The sequence below is a fragment of the Schistocerca nitens genome, chromosome 9 (genome assembly GCF_023898315.1).
Source record: "Schistocerca nitens isolate TAMUIC-IGC-003100 chromosome 9, iqSchNite1.1, whole genome shotgun sequence".
NCBI lineage: Eukaryota > Metazoa > Arthropoda > Insecta > Orthoptera > Acrididae > Schistocerca > Schistocerca nitens.
This window is the reverse complement of record NC_064622.1, coordinates 164,950,363-164,970,512: the sequence shown is the minus strand read 5'-3', so window position 1 is coordinate 164,970,512 and position 20,150 is coordinate 164,950,363. Positions and strand designations below refer to the sequence as shown.

General features: G+C 39.8%; 1 protein-coding gene across 1 annotated transcript in view; it reads right to left on the bottom strand.

Moving 5' to 3' along the window:
* The window catches only part of LOC126203931 (prickle planar cell polarity protein 3-A), a 1,288,897-nt gene that overhangs the window by 356,866 nt on the left and 911,881 nt on the right, over nucleotides 1-20,150 (bottom strand). The window contains exon 5 of the mRNA XM_049938328.1: nucleotides 1,125-1,340. Coding sequence (XP_049794285.1) covers nucleotides 1,125-1,340 — 216 coding nt within the window. The remainder of the gene's footprint in view (nucleotides 1-1,124; nucleotides 1,341-20,150) is intronic.

Genomic DNA, 20,150 nt, shown 5'->3' with positions numbered 1-20,150 from the left:
TGCGTGAGGGAGTCGAAGTTTGCCCCCCCCCCCCCCCCCCCCCCCATGCGTGAAACTACCTCTGTCCCCAACAGTAACCGTCAGTAAGTCTCAAAAAAAATTTATATTTGGAGAATAAAGTAGAATGTTGATCCAGACATAAGATTTGCTTACTAGGCAAGTTCGTGGTGGTTCGGGATAATATTGAAAGGCTTCTGTAAAAAAAACACCTAAACGGGTACCAGTGTTTGTGGTTTTAACAGAGAAGTCCTTGGAACAAATATCAATTCAAAGTTTAATTTGATGCAATAAAAAGTGTATACAATGAAAAAATTGATGACCTGGAAGGTCGTTCTAACGATATGTTATAGTAACCACTTCGATGGAAGTCGTACTGACAGGTCTCCAAGGCATCGTTGGCTGTTGAGGCCGGCAGAACCACAGAGTAGTTCAGCGAAATACCGCCAGAGAGCAGCAGCAACAAGACATACATCGGACGCCTTTGTAACTCACTGTACGACAAAGGAATACTCAAGTTCGGATCAGTTAATGATAGTAACTATTCACAGCTGTCTGGACGAAGAAAAATAATTAGAATGTAGAAGTAACAAGAAACGTTAGCATTCCATCTCTGCAATCTACTACGCGTAGCGAATTAATACATTACCGTACTGTAGTGCTGTGCGTGACGTATTATCCCAACTGCCTAGTCCTTCTCCTTCTCCAAGGATTCATTTACAAACCTTTAAGTAGCTGCAAATGTGGCTTTGTAATTATAATTTAAACTTACCTTCCACCAGTAACAATTTTGATGTAAGTAACTTTACTCTTATAATTGTATGACTATGCCCTGATAGGCTATGGTGACACTTTTAGCAGTACTAGAAACTCACCTACAAAAGTAAATTATGGTAGCAAAATGTACTAATTTTAAGTTCCATTACTATATGACTCCCCATTTTCCCTTCTCAGGTATCATCCATGAGTTATTGACCTCCTCTTGACTTTTCAGTATTTTCTACTTAGTTTCTTGCATCAGTTTCTATTAGTTTCTTAATTATTTTCTTACATTATTCTTTAATATATGTTGTTGTGTTGTCAGACAACACACAAATCATGAACTATAAATGCAAAGTTCCACCTACCTCATCACAAGCAGCACAGCGCGGCTTGAGCTGCTCAGCGTAATGCCTCTCGCAGTAGAGCAGATCATCATGGGCACAGTAAGTCAAGTCAACCAACAGCTCCTTGCAAGTTGTACACGTGAAGCAAGCTGGGTGCCACAAAGTGCGATCACCAAATTTAGGTGCCACAACACCCAAATCCTGTGGTGCCAATGTCTTCAAACATTGTGGGCACTCCTAGAAGATAAAACTTTTGATTAGAGGTTGTAAAAAATATAAAAGACATATTCAACAGATTGACAGCATTTAAAATGTATGATCTTATAACCAGAAACACAATTCTGTCACTACATTATATTAGTGGAAATAATAACCGAGTAATTGTCCTGCAACAAAATATAAATATTCCAGAAATGATAATGAATTTCTACCAATCCATTATGGATACAACAACAAATATTGCTAGTAAATGCTAAAATTTTTGATAGGAAGAGAACAAGCACTTGCCAGGTGCCAAACTAAGAGCAAAATGAGCACAATACACACACAAATTTAAAAACAATGTTGACATATCCTATATCTGATATTCAGAGTAATCCTCATAATATACATCTACACTATAACAATGGAAAATCCAGGATAGTATAATGACAATATTATAAAAAAGATAGATTGCTACTCACCATATGGTGGACACACACACACACACACACACACACACACACACACACACACAAGATCACTGTCTGTCTCTAGCAGCTGAGACTAGATTGCATACTGCAAGACAGCATACAGTGTGTGGTAGTGAGTACTTCTTGCTGTTGTTGTTGTTGTTGTCAATGATGATGATGATGATGATGATAATGACGACAATGACGATGACGGCAACATAAGGGAGTGAATAACCTGCTCTACATGAGTAGCAACTGCGGGTCTGCTAAACTTAGGTCCTTATCTAATGGATGGATGAATCACTATTAAGAGTCTCAAATGCCACTACTCTATGAGACATTGTAGAAAGATTTGGACTCTGTCCTAGACATTGGCACAAAGTGTGGTGATAAGGAAGTTATGTCACCACCTTTCCTCTCTCTGCTCCTGAAATACTAGTGATATAAATTTCTTCTGCCACCAGGTACCATCACACAAGCGTACAATAGGTTGACAGTGGTGGTAGACAAAATACAAGATGTAAGTGTGACAAAGGTGTATTTTGCAACAGCATCCTTGTGTAAGATAATCGTGTCATATCAAATTTCAGCAAAACTAATTTTTTTGATGAACTCTACCTTTTTCATCATCAACAGTCTTTAATAAAAGGTGATCTCACAAGCAGTGGTTGCAATAAGTTGCTCCTGACAATGGTGATGGTGACGGAAATCATTAGAACATTCAGTTTTGATGCGAGTTTGACCAATAAAAAGACAAAAAATATTTTATACATGTTTGAAACTGTGTGTCCGTGCCATTCCCGTTATTGTTAACAGTATATTCTGTCATAAATATTGTTATATAAAAACGATTGAGTTAAACAAATTGCAACAAGTAAACCACAGAAAAAAATGGCACATCGAACAGTCACTCCTGAAAATCAATCATAGGATTATGTGAACTGCTCCCTCCTATGCAGCTGAATCAACAACAGAAGGGATAATTCTGATGGGTGGTGGAGGGGTGAAAATGCTCAGAAAATAGAGCAGAGAAAGGAGAGTATAAGATCTTAAACGAAAGGCACTCGGAACTAGCAAGTAAATAAGCTTCCTGGAAGATTAAATCTGCCAGGAAGTTTCAGAGCAGCATACACTCCACTGCAGAGTGGAATGAAATAAGACATTAACAAAATGTGTCATAATAGTAAGGATCTGTTGAATGCTTCTCTCTCCCTCTTACTGCTTGCCCTGCTGAACCGATTTGTAGCTTGAAAATGCAGCATATCACCTTTATCTTTCTGCCATCGGATTTACCACATTTTACACAAAACATCCACTGCTAGCTAGTCTTGCCACAATCTCTTTTCAAGATACTAAGCATGTAATGATGTGCAGTCATGTCGCCTTGGCTGTTCAGTTCTTTCTAATCTGAAAGGAGAGATTACAGTTTAAGCTGCCTGTCACTTTGAAAAGGGAAACCATTCCAGCTAATCTTATTGGTTGGTTTGTTGATGTGGGGGAGGGGACCAAACAGAAAGGTCATTGATCCCATCGGATAAGTGAAGGATGGGGAAGGAAGTTGGCCATGCCCTTTCAAAGGAACCATTTGCCTGAAGCGATTTATAGAAACCTCAGAAAAACTAAATCAGGATGGCTGGACATGGGTTTGAACTGGTGTACTTCGGAATGGTAACCTCAATTAGGAAACACACAATATAAAAATGGTGTGAGAAACAGAGTTGGAAGAACAGAAAAACAGAAAGGAAGTTAAGGTGACAAGAATGGTTAAAATTATATTCAATAACATCTTAAGATATTCAATTTACGATTATCATTATTGTTACAGCTGAGAGTGGGCCCAGGTCTGAAAGGAGTTAAATGAGAGACAGAATTGTGATTGAAGAAATTGTTATAATTTAATGTCAAGTAAGTTGCAATTCATAACAACATGCAGCAGAGAAATTTGTTAGCTACTAAACTCTGATGCTGTGGTCATGGATGCAGGCACAGTCATATTACCGGCCCTACACATAATATTCTGGATCATATGGCGTAAGTTGGGAAACTATTGATGAGTCCACACTTATATGCACAGTGGTTCATTGTCTATCAATATTCTTAGTGTACTATTTGTAACATCTGGTCAAACAATAAAACAAAGCTGAATATCCCAAAAACAATTGCTTTCATTTTCAGCTGCTTGTGCTATTACACATTACATGTACTAGCAAGAGTGGTTACAATGTGAAGATCCTTAAAAAATCCTCAAAATTATTTAACTGTCAACCCTGCATCATCATCTTTTAAACCTATCTCACAAAAAAATCTAGGAATGTAGTCAAATTTTCCTACAACAGTGTGATACAAATAGTACTAGTTCTGAGAGAGAGAGAGAGAGAGAGAGAGAGAGAGAACTAACTCTATGAAAAGAAAATTCGTAAGCAGATTCTATTGCACTATGTAATTCATTTCACATGATACCTGCCAGTTATGGTAGTCTTAATTTACAGAACATTTAATGTGTTATTATTTGAATGATTTTGCATTATATACATTTTGGATAGTACATGATGAACTACAAAAGTTCATCTAGAAAAAGTTGTTCTGTTGATTTTACTCATGTACAACAAAGTTGATGTTCTGCTTATGATTATACATCACTTCCATTTGATTGGATGTTAGTTTTTTTTATTAAACTGAACAAAATCTAAATGTGTCATGCGTCACTTTTTGAACATACAAAACATGAAATTAGGTACTGTGCATCTAATTGCTTAGATAAACAAAGTGGCATGCTTACAGAAATCTTATTCCAATTCACTATAATGCTTTCTCACAATACAAGCATGCTGATAGAAAATCTTAAGCCTCTCTGCAGGCATGATCTAACTGCAGAGATTTTTTGTTTTGTTTTGGCTCTCATATCATTGCTTATTGGACAATGTGAAAAGTTTGCAAGTTGAATTCAACAGCTCCAGGTGTCTATTTTTTACTGAAATACACGGCTTCAGCTGCCAGAGACTGCAGTCATGTGTGTGCGAGTTGCATGTGTGTGTTTGTGTGGGGGGTCTATTTTTGACAAAGGCCTCATTGGCCAAAATCTTATTTGTGACAGTCTTTTTCTTGTGCCTATCTGTGACTCAGCATCTCTGCTAGATGATGAGTGGCAGCTTTCCTTTTCTTAATATATCCTGGATCTTCCACTGTTTGATTAAATCAACTTTGAAGCCACAAATTTGGAGATTATTGAGATCATGGATTGTGGTGTATTACAAAGCGAAGTTTATATACAAACGTACAAAAGCCTTAAATACTGGTAGGTAACTGCACCCAAGTTATCAGCATGGTGATGGCATGAGGAATAATGCACTATTCGTTTTGTAAACCAACTTTAAAGACATTAGAGTAGAGATGTGTCAATTCCGAATAGGTTACAAGAGAGTGGACACCCTGTTGGTGTCCAGAGCTTAGACAATTGCATCTCCTGTGGCAAATTTGCACAATATTTCATGATGACATGAAGCAAGTCAGTTAACAAACTATTCAACATTCATATATGGCTGTACTGTCTAAGAAGAACAAAGCTCGGCTGTAAGCTTGTCGTTTGTATACGAATATACATCACAGTACAGAAAGAAGACAACAAAATAATATAGTTCATTACAGATTTAAGTACGTCATGCTTCTGCCAAATAGCCTATGAGCTCCTAAATAAGTCTTTCTGTGGAAAACGAGATGTTACCCAGAAGTAATACTGATGTCTTGCTTTTAAAACTAGTTTTGCCAATGTTATACATTTTATATTGTGCTACAACAGATCAGAGATTTAGGTAGTGGAAATATACAGACATTTTGAGATGAAATCAGCAATAATGAATAATTTTTAAAAAATACTATAGTGGTTGGATTATTCCTTCTGAAGCCTAATAGATTATTCACACACAATTCAGGAGAGAACATTTGTATTACAAAACTGTATGCCAATACTGTGGAAGACTATGTGGCTCCAGAATTCACATGTCTCTAAAGGTGAAAATAGCTTCTGAAGTCATTTAACTGTCACTCACTATCAAATAATTCATCAAAACAATCAAGAAAACTTGCTTTAAGCAATTTCAGGTGATTGTAAATGAATGTATTACAAAGTATAAAACAAAAAATTATGTATATCCATTCTGAGGAAAAAAAAAAAAACGGAAAAAGTAATTCATTTCCATTTATACTACAGGGTGGTGCACAAAACATGTTACAACTTGTTTTGTACATAGTTTAACAAAGAGATAGAGGGGCTGGACAGTACTTACCTCAGCTCAGTACAGCTGATAGATACACAAAAAACAGAACTGAAAATTTACGTTCCTAGCTTTCGGTACAAATGTTCCTTCATCAGGGAGGAGAGAGGGGAAAGAAAGGGAAAGTCGATTCAGTTACTCACAACCCAGGTTATGAAGCAACAGGGAAAGGAAAACAGGGAGGGTAGCAAGGATGGAGACGTGGTTGTCAGAGGGAAGCCAAAGATATTCTACTATAAGTACTGTGCCAGCTTCAAACCAAAGAGGATGCATACAGAAGTAAAGAGGTATATAGTATAAAGATAAACACAACTATGTAGGATGAAAAGATGCGTAAATGGCTAAAGAGGAAAGGGAAAGAGGAGAAGACTGAAGAGTAAATGGGAGTGAGGTTGTTTAACGTAGGTTCAGTCCAGGGGGATGGCGGGATGAAAGGATGTGTTGGAGTGCAAGTTCTCATCTCTGCAGTTCAGAGGGACTGGTGTTGGGTGGGAGAAGCCAAATGGCACATACGGTGTAGCAGGTTCCTAGGTCCCTAGAATTATGCTGGAGGGCATGCTCCGCTACTGGGTATTGGACATCTAGGCGGACAGTTCGTCTGTGTCCGTTCATGCGCTCAGCCAGTTTAGTTGTTGTCATACCAATGTAAAAGGCTGTGCAGTGCAGGCATGTCAACTGATAAATGACATGTGTAGTTTCACACGTGGCCCTGCCTTGAATTGTGTATGTTTTACCAGTAGCGGGGCTGGAGTAGGTGGTTGTGGTGGGATGCATGGGGCAGGTTTTGCAACGGGGTCGGTTACAGGGGTAGGAACCGCTGGGTAGAGAAGGTAGTCTGGGAATATTGTAGGGTTTAACAAGAATGTTACGGAGGTTAGGGGGGTGACGAAAGGCAACTCTGGGCAACTCCCTTGACAAAATTCTCCCCACACCACCCAGAGTTGCCTTTCGTCGCCCCCCTAACCTCCGTAACATTCTTGTTAAACCCTACAATATTCCCAGACTACCTTCTCTACCCAGCGGTTCCTACCCCTGTAACCGACCCCGTTGCAAAACCTGCCCCATGCATCCCACCACAACCACCTACTCCAGCCCCGCTACTGGTAAAACATATACAATTCAAGGCAGGGCCACGTGTGAAACTACACATGTCATTTATCAGTTGACATGCCTGCACTGCACAGCCTTTTACATTGGTATGACAATAACTAAACTGGCTGAGCGCATGAACGGACACAGACGAACTGTCTGCCTAGGAGATGTCCAATACCCAGTAGCGGAGCATGCCCTCCAGCATAATTCTAGGGACCTAGGAACCTGCTACACCGTATGTGCCATTTGGCTTCTCCCACCCAACACCAGTCCCTCTGAACTGCAGAGATGAGAACTTGCACTCCAACACATCCTTTCATCCCGCCATCCCCCTGGACTGAACCTACGTTAAACAACCTCACTCCCATTTACTCTTCAGTCTTCTCCTCTTTCCCTTTCCTCTTTAGCCATTCACGCATCTTTTCATCCTACATAGTTGTGTTTATCTTTATACTATATACCTCTTTACTTCTGTATGCATTCTCTTTGGTTTGAAGCTAGCACAGTACTTATAGTAGAATATCTTTGGCTTCCCTCTGACAACCATGCCTCCATCCTTGCTACCCTCCCTGTTTTCCTTTCCCTGTTGCTTCATAACCTGGGTTGTGAGTAACTGAATCGACTTTCCCTTCTTCCCTTTCTTTCCCCTCTCTCCTCCCTGATGAAGGAACATTTTTTCCGAAAGCTAGGAACGTAAATTTTCAGTTCTGTTTTTTGTGTATCTATCGGCTGTACTGAGCTGAGGTAAGTACTGGCCAGCCCCTCTATCTCTTTGTTAGTATTTGTTTCACATCTTTATATGAGATTTTCCATTAATCATTTTGTACATAGTTTGTGAGTCACACTAGGTATCCCACTGAGCATCCCAGAAGCAGTAGCAGTGGAGCTGGGGGAAACAAATGAGTTACAAAATGATGCATAATTCATAATACCATCACCAGGAGATTAGAACTTACAACATGGACGGCTAACAATGCAGCAACAATTGGCTATTGTGTTTCTTTTTAATGAAATAAATAGTCCTGTTGCTGCTCAGAAGTGGTTAGACAAATGTTGGGGCAATTGTGGGCCCCTTGCAAGAGAACCATTCACAGGTTGTATGATCAGTTTGGATAGGAAGGATCAATATTGGAGGCAAAGCAACCTCAGGCAAAGCCTGTTCGTTTGCTGGAGAACACTGAACTGATAAGATTTGCTCTACCGAGAAGCCACGGAAAATCACGCAGAAAGGCAACAGTGCAATTGGGCATATGCAGATGTTCCGTTCGATGGATTCTTTGAAGTCCATGGCCATACAAGATGACCTCTGCTCAGAAGCTCACTGCAGAACACAGGCAGCAGAGCCTAATGTTTGCCACTGGGTCGAGGATACGGAATAAATTCTCAACAATATCTGATTTTCAGACATGGTGCATTTTCATTTGGAAGATGTAGTCAACAAACAAAAGGTATGCTTTTGGGCTACTGAAAACCTGCAGGTTCTTCATGAATGACAATATCATGTTCCGAGGATTATACTGTGAGTCCCAATTTTTCAGTCACGGACTTATTGGACCTTTTTTGTTTGAAAAATCTGTGAACAATGCACATTATTTGAGTGTGCTCTGCAAAACTTTGTTCCACTGCTTCCTACTACTGCATTGCCCTTCAACACATAGAGGTTCATGTAATATGGATGAAAGCCCCGCATGTTGCAAATACTGTATTGGATTTCTTACACAATTGCTTTGACATGCGGGTTACTTCACTCAGATTTTTGAGTCTTTTCAGTGACAGAGAATTTTAATCCCCCAATTGTCCAGGCCTCAACCCATGTGACTCCTTTCTTTGGAGGGTCTGTGAACCATGGACCTTGCCATTCATGGGGTAGCTTGTGTGACTCAGCTACACAGATAGCAGTACCTTAGGTGCAACTACATCAGAGGGCTATCAGTTGAGAGGCCAGAAGAGGGGCAGCAGCCTTTACAGTAGCTGCAGGGGCAACAGTCTGGATGATTGACTGATCTGGCCTTGTAACATCAACCAAAACAGCCTTGCTATGCTGGTACTGCAAGTAGCTGAAAGCAAGGGGAAAATACAGTCATAATTTTTCCCGAGGGCAACCAGCTCTACTGTATGGTAAAATGATGATGGCATACTTTTGGGTAAAATGCTCTGGAGGTAAAATAGTCCCCCATTTGGATCTCCAGGCAAGAACTACTCAGGATGTTGTTATCTCCTGATTACAACATACTCCTAAGTAGTGGTGTTCTATAGATTGGAGAGTGGAATGTCAGATCCCTTAATCAGGCAGACAAGTTAGAAAATTTCAAAAGGGAAATGGATAGGGTGAAGTTTGGTATAGTGGGAATGAATGAAGTTCAGTGTCATCATGAACAGGACTTCTGGTCAGGTGAATACAGGGTTATAAATACAAAATCAAATAGGAGAAATGCAGGAGTAGGTTTAATAATGCATAAGAAAATAGGAATGTAGGTAAGCTACTATGAACAGCATAGTGAATACATTATCATAGGCAAAATAGATACGAAGCCCACCCCCCCCCCCCCCCCCCCCCACAGCAATGTAAGTTTGTGCACCAACTAGCTTTGCGTATAACAAAGAAATTGAAGAAATGTATGATGAGATAAAATAAATTAATCAAACAGTTAAGGGAGATGAAAATTTAATTGTGATTGGGGACTGGAATTTGATAGCAGGAAAAGGAAGAGAAGAAAAAAAAAACTGAAGGTGAATATGAACTGGGGGAACCGATCAAAAGAGGAAGCCGGCTGGTAGAATTTTGCATAGACAATAATTTAATCATTGCTGACACTTGATTTGAGAATCATGAAAGATGGCTGTAAATGTGGTAGAGACATGGAGATAAGGCAAGGTTTCAGACTGATTATGTAGTGATAAGACAGAGATTTCAGAACCAGATTTTAAATTGTAAGACATTCCCAGGGGCAGATGTGGAGTCTGACCACAATTTATTGGTTACGAACCATACACTAAAAATGAAGAAATTGCAAAAAAGGTATAACATTAAGGAAATGGGGCCTGGGCAAGTATAAAAAAACCAGAGGTTGTTGAGAGTGAGCATAGGGGAAAAATTTGTTGGAAATGAATGGGTAGCTTTAAGAAATGAAATAGTGAAGATAGCAGAGAATCAAATAAGTAAAAACACAAAGCCTAGTAGAAATCCTTGGATAATACAAGACATATTGAATTTAATTGAAGAAAAAAAGGAAATACAAAAATGCAGCAAATGAAGCATGTAGAAGTGAATACAAATGCCTAAAAAATGAGACTGGCAAGAAGTACAGAATGGCCCAGCAGGAATGGCTAGAGAACAAATGTAAGGATTTAGAAACATACAACACTAGGATGAAAGATAGATACTGCCTACAGGAAAATTAAAGAAGCCTTTGGAAAAAGAGAAGCAGCTGCATGAATATCAAGATCTCAGATGGAAAACCAATCCTAAACAAAGAAAGGAAAACTGAAAGGTGGAAGGAGTAGGTAAAGGGTCTGTACAAGGGAGATGAACATACAGGCATTATTATAGAAATGAAAGAGGATGCAGGTGAAGATGAGATGGGAGACATAATACTGCGAGAAGAATTTGATAGAGCAGTGGAAGACTTAAGTCGAAACAAGGCCCTGGGAGTAGACAACATTCTATCAGACCTACTGGTATCCTTGGTAGAGCCAGCCATGACCATCTGGTGCATAAGATATATGACACAGGAGAAACACCTTCAGACTTCAAGAAGAATATAATAATTACAGTCCCAAAGAAAGCAGTTGCTGACAGGTGTGAAAATTACCAAACTATCAACTTAATAAGTCATGGTTGCACAATACTAACATGAATTATTTACAGAAGAATGAGGAAAAACTGGTAGAAGCTGACCTCAGGGAAGATCAGTTTACATTCCAGATAAATGTGGGCACACATGAGGCAGTACACAACCTACAACTTATCTTAGGAGATAGGTTGAGGAAAGGCAAACCAATATTTATAGCATTTGTAGACTTACAGAAAGTTTCTGACAATGTTGAATGAAATATTCTCATTGAAATTCTGAGGGTAGCTGGGGTGAAACACAGGGCACGGCAGGCTATTTACAACTTGTATACAAACCAGACAACAGCAGTAGGAGACAAAGGGCATGAAAAGGAGGCAGTGATTGAGAAGGAAGTGACATCTGGTTGCAACCTATCCCTGATGTCATTCAACCTGTACACTGAGCAAGCAGTACTGGAAAGTAAAGAAGTACTTGGAGAAGGAATTAAAGTTCAGGGAGAGAAAAAAAACTTTGAAGTTTGCCAGTGACACTGTAATTCTGCCAGAGGCAGAAAAGGACTTGGGAGAGAAGTTGAACAGAATGGACAATGTTATGTAAGGAGGCAATAAGATGAGCATCAACAAAAGCAGAACAAGAATAATGGAATGTACCTGAATGAAATCAAGTGACGCTCCTGGAATTAGAGTAGGAAACAATACTTAAAGCAGTAGATGTGTTTTGCTATTTGGGAGGTTAAATAACTGATGATAGATGAAGTAGAGAGGATATAAAATGTAAACTGGCAATGGCAAGAAAAGCATATCTGAAGAAGAGAAATTTGTAAAGACTGAATACAGATTTAAGTGTTAGGAGGTCTTTACTGAACATGTTTATGCCGAGTGTAGCCATGTATGGAAGTGGAATATGGATAATAAACAATTTAAGCAAGAAGAGAATAGAAGCTTTTGAAATGTGGTACTACAGAAGAATGCTGAAGATTAGACAAGTAGAGCATATAATGAATGAAAAGGTAGTGCATGCAAATGGGGAGAAAAGAAATTTGTGGCACAACCTGATTAGGAGGAAGTATCAGTTGATAGGACACATTCTGAGACATCAAGGGATCACCAATTTAGTACTGTAGGGGAGTGTGTGTGGGGGGGGGGGGGGGGAATCATTGAGGAAGAACAAGAGATGAACACAGTGAGCAGATTCAGAAGATGTAAGTTATGTAAGTTGCAGTAGTTATTCAGAGATGAAGAGGCTTGCCTAGTATAGAGCATCATGGAGAGCTGCATCAAACCAGCCTTTGGACTGAAGACCACAACAACGACAACTAAAGGAAACAATTTTCCCGAAATGTCCACATGATTTAATGGAGCTCAGACACTTTATTCTTCAAGCTTGCAGTGAATTCACAGAAGACATGTGCCACAGGATTACTGCTAACATCAGTTAGGAAGTTAGGAATAAAAATTTTGGACATACTGAGCATGTGCTGAGTTAGAACAATTCTCAACAGTGTTTCCTGTGGTTGCTGTTTGTATGTCCTAATACTTATTATTGTGCAGTACCTCATCTATTTCCTTTGTAGCTTCACATGAGTTCTCCTTTGGAAGTTGCAGGACTAACACTCCTGGAAGAAAGGATATTGCGGAGATATGACTTATCCACAGGCTGAGAGATGTTTCCAAAATGAATTTTCCACTCTCAAATGGAGTGCGCACTGATATGACTTTTCCTGGCTGATTAAAACTGTGTGACAGAATGTGACTTGAACCCAGGACCTTTGCCTTTTGCAGGTAAGTGCTCTACCAGCTGAGTAGCCAAAACATAGCCTCTCTTCACAGATTTTCTTCCATCAGCACCGCCTCCCTTCCAGGAGCGCTAATCCTGCAAGATTTGCTGGGGACCTTGTGTGAAGTCTAGAAGGCAGGAGTTGACATATTGGCAAAAGTAAAGCTGTGAGGATGGGTTGTGAGTCATGCTTGGGCAGCTCAGTTGGTAGAGCACCTGCCTATGAAAGGCAAAGGTCCTGGGTTTGAGTCCCAGTCCAGCACACAGTTTTAATCTGACAGGAAGTTTCACATCAGAAATCTTCCAGCAAAATAGTGCACTGACACAGGGTTGGGAGATTGAGAACTTACTCACTTTAAGTAGAACAGTATAGAAAAATCAGTCATGATTTCATAGAAAAAAAACATTTGTACAATTTCTCTAATGTGGTTCAGAGAAACAGGAAAATTTTAAATTTAAGATGGTTGAACAGGAATTTGAGCCCTACTTTTGAATATGATAACACTGTCTAAGTCACTATGCAACATTAGTCACTGTACCAACAATGAGTAGTAGCACAGGAATTCAATATAACTGAAACATAATTTTCACTTAGTACTCGTATAATTAATTCACACTGTCTCAAATGTGTATAAATGGAAGCTGATTCATGGGAAGAGGAAAAAATATCTACCATTGAGTGTATGACTATCAGTATGCAACAGTTGCATTCGAACTGTTTACCTATTCAAAGCATAACATCATGAAGAAGAATGAAATAGAATAAGGATTATAAGAAACAAGAATGACAGATGCGAGATGTATGGGACAAAGAATAACACGTCAGGAAATATTACCATTTACAACATACTGCTGCATCTTAAACTTGTGAGTATAGCTTACATGCCTGGGGTAGAGGAATATAGGTAGGATTTCAAGTATGTACTGCTAGAATGGTAGTAACATGGTTCACTCAATCTGTATAAGGAATTTACATTGTAATCTCTTAAATTGCTTTCTGTTGCAGACAAGAAAGCATGGGCTCTATGCATTGAAGTACTGGTGCAGAAGTTGATTAATACAAGCTCACTGGACAAAATATTAGTGACCACATCAAAAGAGCATACATGTCACTGGAGTACTGTATACAGTGTAGAATTAGTACCACACAGTCATGTGACCAGCAGCACTGATGTGAAATGGTGTGTATGTGCCACTCTTTTCTTTGGAATCAGCACAACAAGATGGATTGACATGGAGATGTACCTGACTACCTTAAAGAAGCTGTTGGACATGACAATGGCCACTATGTAAATTAAGTTGCATGTTTTGCTGGAATCTCAGCATGAACTGCCCAGTATGCCACCTACAAGGAATGGTGTACTACTTGCATCCGCATAACAGGACGTGAGAACAGTGGTCATAAAAACATAATAACTGAGAGAGACCAGAGATGAATGCCATGCCCAGTCAATGACAAGCAATTCAAACCCAGCAGGAATTACTGCTGTCAGTGAATTCAACTCTATTTAAACCAGTTTCCAAGTGGAAATTGCAAAGGAAACTGTATGCAATGGATGCTTGCAGACAGATACCTCCTGAAAGATCACTGCTCACAGTGCTAAACAAAGATGCACATCTTCAATGGGCCAAACAACACAGAAATTGGGCAGTAGCTGACTGGAGACATATAGTGTGGTGCACTGAGTTATGACTTTGCTTCTCTTCAAATTTTGCAAGATGTCAAGTGTACCGACTTCCCAATGAGGCACGTAATCTGTAGTGTGTGGGTGGTGGTGTTTGGGCCAGAGGTGAGTTCGATGATATTTTGGGGGTGCCGTTTATACTATGGTTGGACCCACTCATTCTGGTTGATCTGAACATGAACAAGGACAATTATTTCAGCATTCCCAGTGACCATGTGATGCCATTGCTCGTCAGTCCACATCATGAATATGCTGTGGACACTCCCAGGATTCCAACAGCTGTGTGCACAGGCCTGTGCACATGCATTCCTGGTTTGAGAAATACTCAGGCACCTTATTTCACTTTTACTCGCCTGCTAAATCATCTGACCTTTTCCCTACAGAAAACATCCGACTAATTGGAACAGAGGACAAAATGTAGCAAGCAACATCCCCACAGTTTGGAAGCTCTTAGCGATCTAATTACCAACGAGTGGCTTCAGGTTGATATGGTAAACCTGAAGAAACTTGTGGACACTCTTCCTCATTAAATTGAGGCCATTATTGGGGTGGCGTTACACAGTATTAGTGCGATGTGTCCTGAGGGTGACATCTTTTGTCCATTGTGCTTATGTAGTGTATTCAGTTGTAATAGTTCAAAAATGGCTCTGAGCACTATGGGACTTAACATCTGAGGTCACCAGTCCCCTAGAACTTAGAACTAATTAAACCTAAGCAACCTAAGGACAGCACACACATCCATGGCCGAGGCAGGATTCCAACCTGCAACCAAGTTGTAATAGTTGAGACAGATCATATATTTTGGGGAATGAACATGAGAAGACTATAGATGTTGGTGCACACAATGAATGATAAACAGGCAGTTTTTTCCCTCCACTGATTTGGAGGACAGTAAGGGTTGGGCTAAAAATAATATACAATATCAGACTTTGGACTTGAACCTGGTTTTGACTTCCAGTCTAGCACACAGTTTTAATCTGCCAGGAAGTTTCACAATGGGAAATCCTCCACATATACATCTAGACACATAATCCACAAGCAATCATACTGTGCATGGGGGTATCTTGTACCACCAATCATCATTCCCTTTCCAATCCCACATTCAAATGGATTGAAGGGAAAATAACATCTATCTATATGCTTCTGTGTGAGCCCTCATTTCTCTTATCTTGTCATACTCACTGTCCTCATGCAAGATACACACTGGTTGCAGTAGAACCATTCTGCAGCCAGCCTCAAATTCTGGTTCTCTAAATTTTCTCAATAGTGTTTTTTTTAAAAAAAAGCCATATCTTTCCTCCTAGGATCCCCATTTGACTTCACAAAGCATCTCTGTAATACTCACATGTTGATCAATTGGACTGGTAAAAAATTTAGCAGCACACCTCTGAATTGCTTTGATGTCTTCCTTAAATCTGACATAGTGGGATCCAAAACACTTTAACAGTACTCAAGAACAGGTCAAACTAGAGTTTTCCATGGTCTCTCAGCTTGCGGTAGCATTCTCGCTTCCTGAATGTGAGGCCCAGGGTTTGATTCCCAATGGGGTCAGGGATTTTCACCTGCCTCAAGATGACTGGGTGTTGTTGTGTCATCTTCATCATCATCATCATCATCATCATCATCATCATTCATCCCCATTATTGTCGGAGGAAGGCAATGGCAAACCACCTCCACTAGAACCTTGCCTAGTATGGTGGTGCAGATTTCCTGCATTATCCCCTATGCTCCGTCAAGCAGTATGGAACTTCATCTTACCTATACTTTATAGATAAGTTACACTTCCCCAGAATTACCCCAATAAACTGAGGTCAAACATTTGTCTTTCCTAATACTACTAAATATGGACAAAAATAATACAAATGTCTTCTGAATTTCTTCTATGAGTGTCACTTTACAAAGCAGCACAGGACTTTAGTATCTTGTATCCCTTGGACCTAACAGTCAACTGCAGGTGAGAAGAACATTCCCCACGATACACTAAGCCTTAATGACAGTTCAACTGCTTGTACATTACACTTGTATTCTTTATTTCAAAGTATCTGTTTGTGCTCTAAATTCTCTCTGAAACTGATGTTCTGCTATGAGCCACAAATATCATTATTAAGGATGAATACATGATCGGAAAAATTAAGATCAGTCCATAGTACAGGCCACTGAACTGGCTAAAAATTGCCACATGACCACAGGTTGGATTTCTACTGGTTTTTTGATGTGGCCATGAAACAGTTACCAATCAATAAGGAACATGTGGAAATGTTCACATTAGCCTCAGGTATTCCCTCTATGCTGAAGAGTGTGACTATGAATTAAATAATTGCTCAAATTAATTGCTTAAGCTGAACAACAAAGATGGCAAACTTTAGATTCATAACAAAAGTTGATCAGAAAATATTTTTTACTGATGATTATGGTAACTCCCACATGATACGACACACAACTGCATGTGCGCTACAGTGCCACAATCACTGCGAAGTACAGTAGTGGTTTACTTGGATAAGAACTGCACTGCTTGAAACACCTAGTTTCCTCCAGTGACTGGACAAATATCTGGCAAATTTTGCTCAATTCCGTGTACCTTAGCAGGAGGTGACAGTTTCAGAGATACCTTAGTGTAATGTTCATTCACTGTTTTGTCAACAAAAACCAATAAAAGAAAAAATCTATTGATCAGTGACAGTTATTTCTAATTGAAAAACATTTTGGAATAGTATGTTCATTTGCTTATCAGCAGATTTACTGAACTCCAGTTTGTTATCTATGTGGGCACCGCTAAGGTTTTATGGATCTGATGTTGTTTATATGTGGTTGTTCCTATATGATTCTGAAACTGAAATCTTGATAAGTTTCCTGCAGCTGCTCAACATGGGTTTCTGTAATTTAGGGGTTATTGTCAGTGTTGTGAGCTGTTTATTTTCTTGTTCTGCTACTATCTTTAGTATGCCTGGCAAGAATGAGACTATGTATTTGAGCAGAATGCTAATACAAACTGCACTGTTAGTGTGTCCACCCCCCCCCCCCAATGATGTAAGATATTTGTCCATTCATAAAATGCAGATGACCTGAATGAGAGGACTGAGTACAAAGCTGGATATGAATTATTTATTCCCCCTTCCTAACCTGGAACAATCAATCAACTTCTAGGCAAATGCTAATATTTACTTACTTTTTTCCTTCTTATCTTTTCACTTCCTTGGAGTAGCTTTTTATTACTGTCCAGAAGTCTGTGTCATTCTCATCAGACTGTTTCTTTTTCTCTCATCAGATTTGGCGATGGAGCATATCCTTCTGCGTGACCTCACAGGACATGCATAAATAAAAATCAAGTGAAGGATCTCCAGAATAAAACTGCAATCAAATAATTCCCACTGATTTTTCTTTTGTCATGTTCTCCTGTGTCAACCTGGACTTGCAGACTAGATGAGATAACTTCATTTCTGAAGAGTTCTATTTACTCTAATCCTCTGTTCTCTACTCTTTTACAAGGTCAAGAAATCTTTGGGTCTGGAATCTATCTTTTGTGTCATATGTAGTATTCCCTCATCTTTTCTGCACTATAATGATCCTGATATGCCATAATATCTTAAAAAGGATCCAGTTAATGCATCATGAACTGTAACTTTTTGACGAAAGTTCAAAATGGCTCTGAGCACTATGGGACTCAACTGCTGAGGTCATTAGTCCCCTAGAACTTAGAACTAGTTAAACCTAACTAACCTAAGGACATCACAAACATCCATGCCCGAGGCAGGATTCGAACCTGTGACCGTAGCGGTCTTGCGGTTCCAGACTGCAGCGCCTTTAACCGCACGGCCACTTCGGCCGGCTTTTGACGAAAGTGAAGATCCCAGTTTGATAACCATTCCTTTCCATAAGAATATCAGTTTAATAAAATATGAACTCAATCAATCAAATGCACATATTACATTCAAATAGCTTACGGGAAAGCAGCCAGGTGACATCATCGACAACCACCAATATTTCAACAAGTGCACACCCATCCTGTAACTTTCAAGGAGAAACTGCAGCAGACAAGCATTTTGCCTAGAAAATGACAGGGCATCCACCTGCTGAAATATCAGCAGTTTTCAATTATGTCAATCAACTCCATTTCTGTAAGTTATTTGAACCAGAGTATGCTGGGAGTAGCTCAGGTCTCATACACATATTAAAATTTCAAAACTATTGAATGGATTCTGTCAATATACTACTGTATTTGTTAGCAGATACTGACTACTCCCCTCCATTGACATGATACATTATTGTGGTGCAGTGCCACATGATTGTGGAGGTAACTGGTTCAAATCCAGATGGAGAAATAAAATTCATCTGCAGTATTTGGCTGAAGAGGAGCAGAAGTGGCAACATAAGGTTCTCCATCAAACAAATTCTCATCAATGTCCTCAGATAAATTTCAGACATGAATTCCAAACGTCTCCACATTGTTTTACAAAGAGAATGCACAGTTATTCTGTTGATAGCGATACGTCCACTGGACAGGGACATTACAATTGGCAGCTCGCATGAGATGAATAGGATATTTGCCAACACCAATTTCACCCCCCTCTCCCTTTTCTTATCAGCACCACCATCACCATGACCATCACCATTGCCATCAACAACACAAATATGACACTACATTATACACACAGTATCACATTCATGTACATAAACAATTGTAGTTAAGATATTTGAAATAAAAAAAGGCTTACATACAAGTAAGAAACCAATTCATACAACAGACGTGATAGTTGTATGCAATCTTCTACAAAATTGGCCATCTAGCCTCAGTTTGTGGTGGGCTCATTGGTGCCAACTGACCACCATGTTATTCTCTTCAAGTGGTGTCTTTGGGAGCCAGTGGCGGGAATCATTGGGAGCAGTATGCAGAGGTATGGGGTCGGCACACCTCTCCCTACGACTGTCAGTTTTCATGACCTGCAACTGCTACTACTTGGTCAACTAGCTCCTCAACTGGTATAATGAGGCTGAGTGGGCCCATTCCAATCCTCCAAACAAGGAAAAATCCTTGGCATTACCAGGAATCAAACCCAGGCCTTCCGCATGGCAGTAAGCTATGTTGACCACTCAACTACAGGGACAACTTAAATTTGACACTATATAACTAAAACTACTAAACTGTTCCAGTTTTGATCCCATCTCCTGTTAATATTCTGAATGAAAACCACACAATTTGGTGAAAAGAGACAAACATCTACAGTGAAATTTTCACTCTGCAGCTGATTGTGCACTGATATGAAGCTTCCTGGCAGATTAAAACTGTGTGCCACACTGAGACTAGAACTAGGGACCCTTTGCCTTTCACAGGCAAGTGCTACTGACTTAGCTACCTAAGCACGGTTCTCAACCCATCCTCACAGATTTACTTCTGCCAGTAAATTATCTCCCACCTTCCAAACTTCACAGAAGCTCACCTGCAAAACTTGCAAGACTAGTGCTCCTGGAAGAAAGGGAAGAAAGGAAAGAAAGCCTGGAGGATGTTTCCATTCTTCCAGGAGTGTCAGTTGTGCAAGTTTCACAGGAGAGATTCTGTGAAGTTTGAAAGGTAGAAGTACAGCTGTGAGGATGGGTCATGAGTTGTGCTTGGGTGGCTCAGTCAGTAGAGCACTTGGCAATGAGAGGCAAAAGATCCCAAATTCGAGTCTCAGTCCAACACACAGTTTTAATCTGCCAGGAAGCTTCAGACAAACATCTATCAGTCTCAACCTGACCACACAGCTTTTTCAAAATGGCTCAA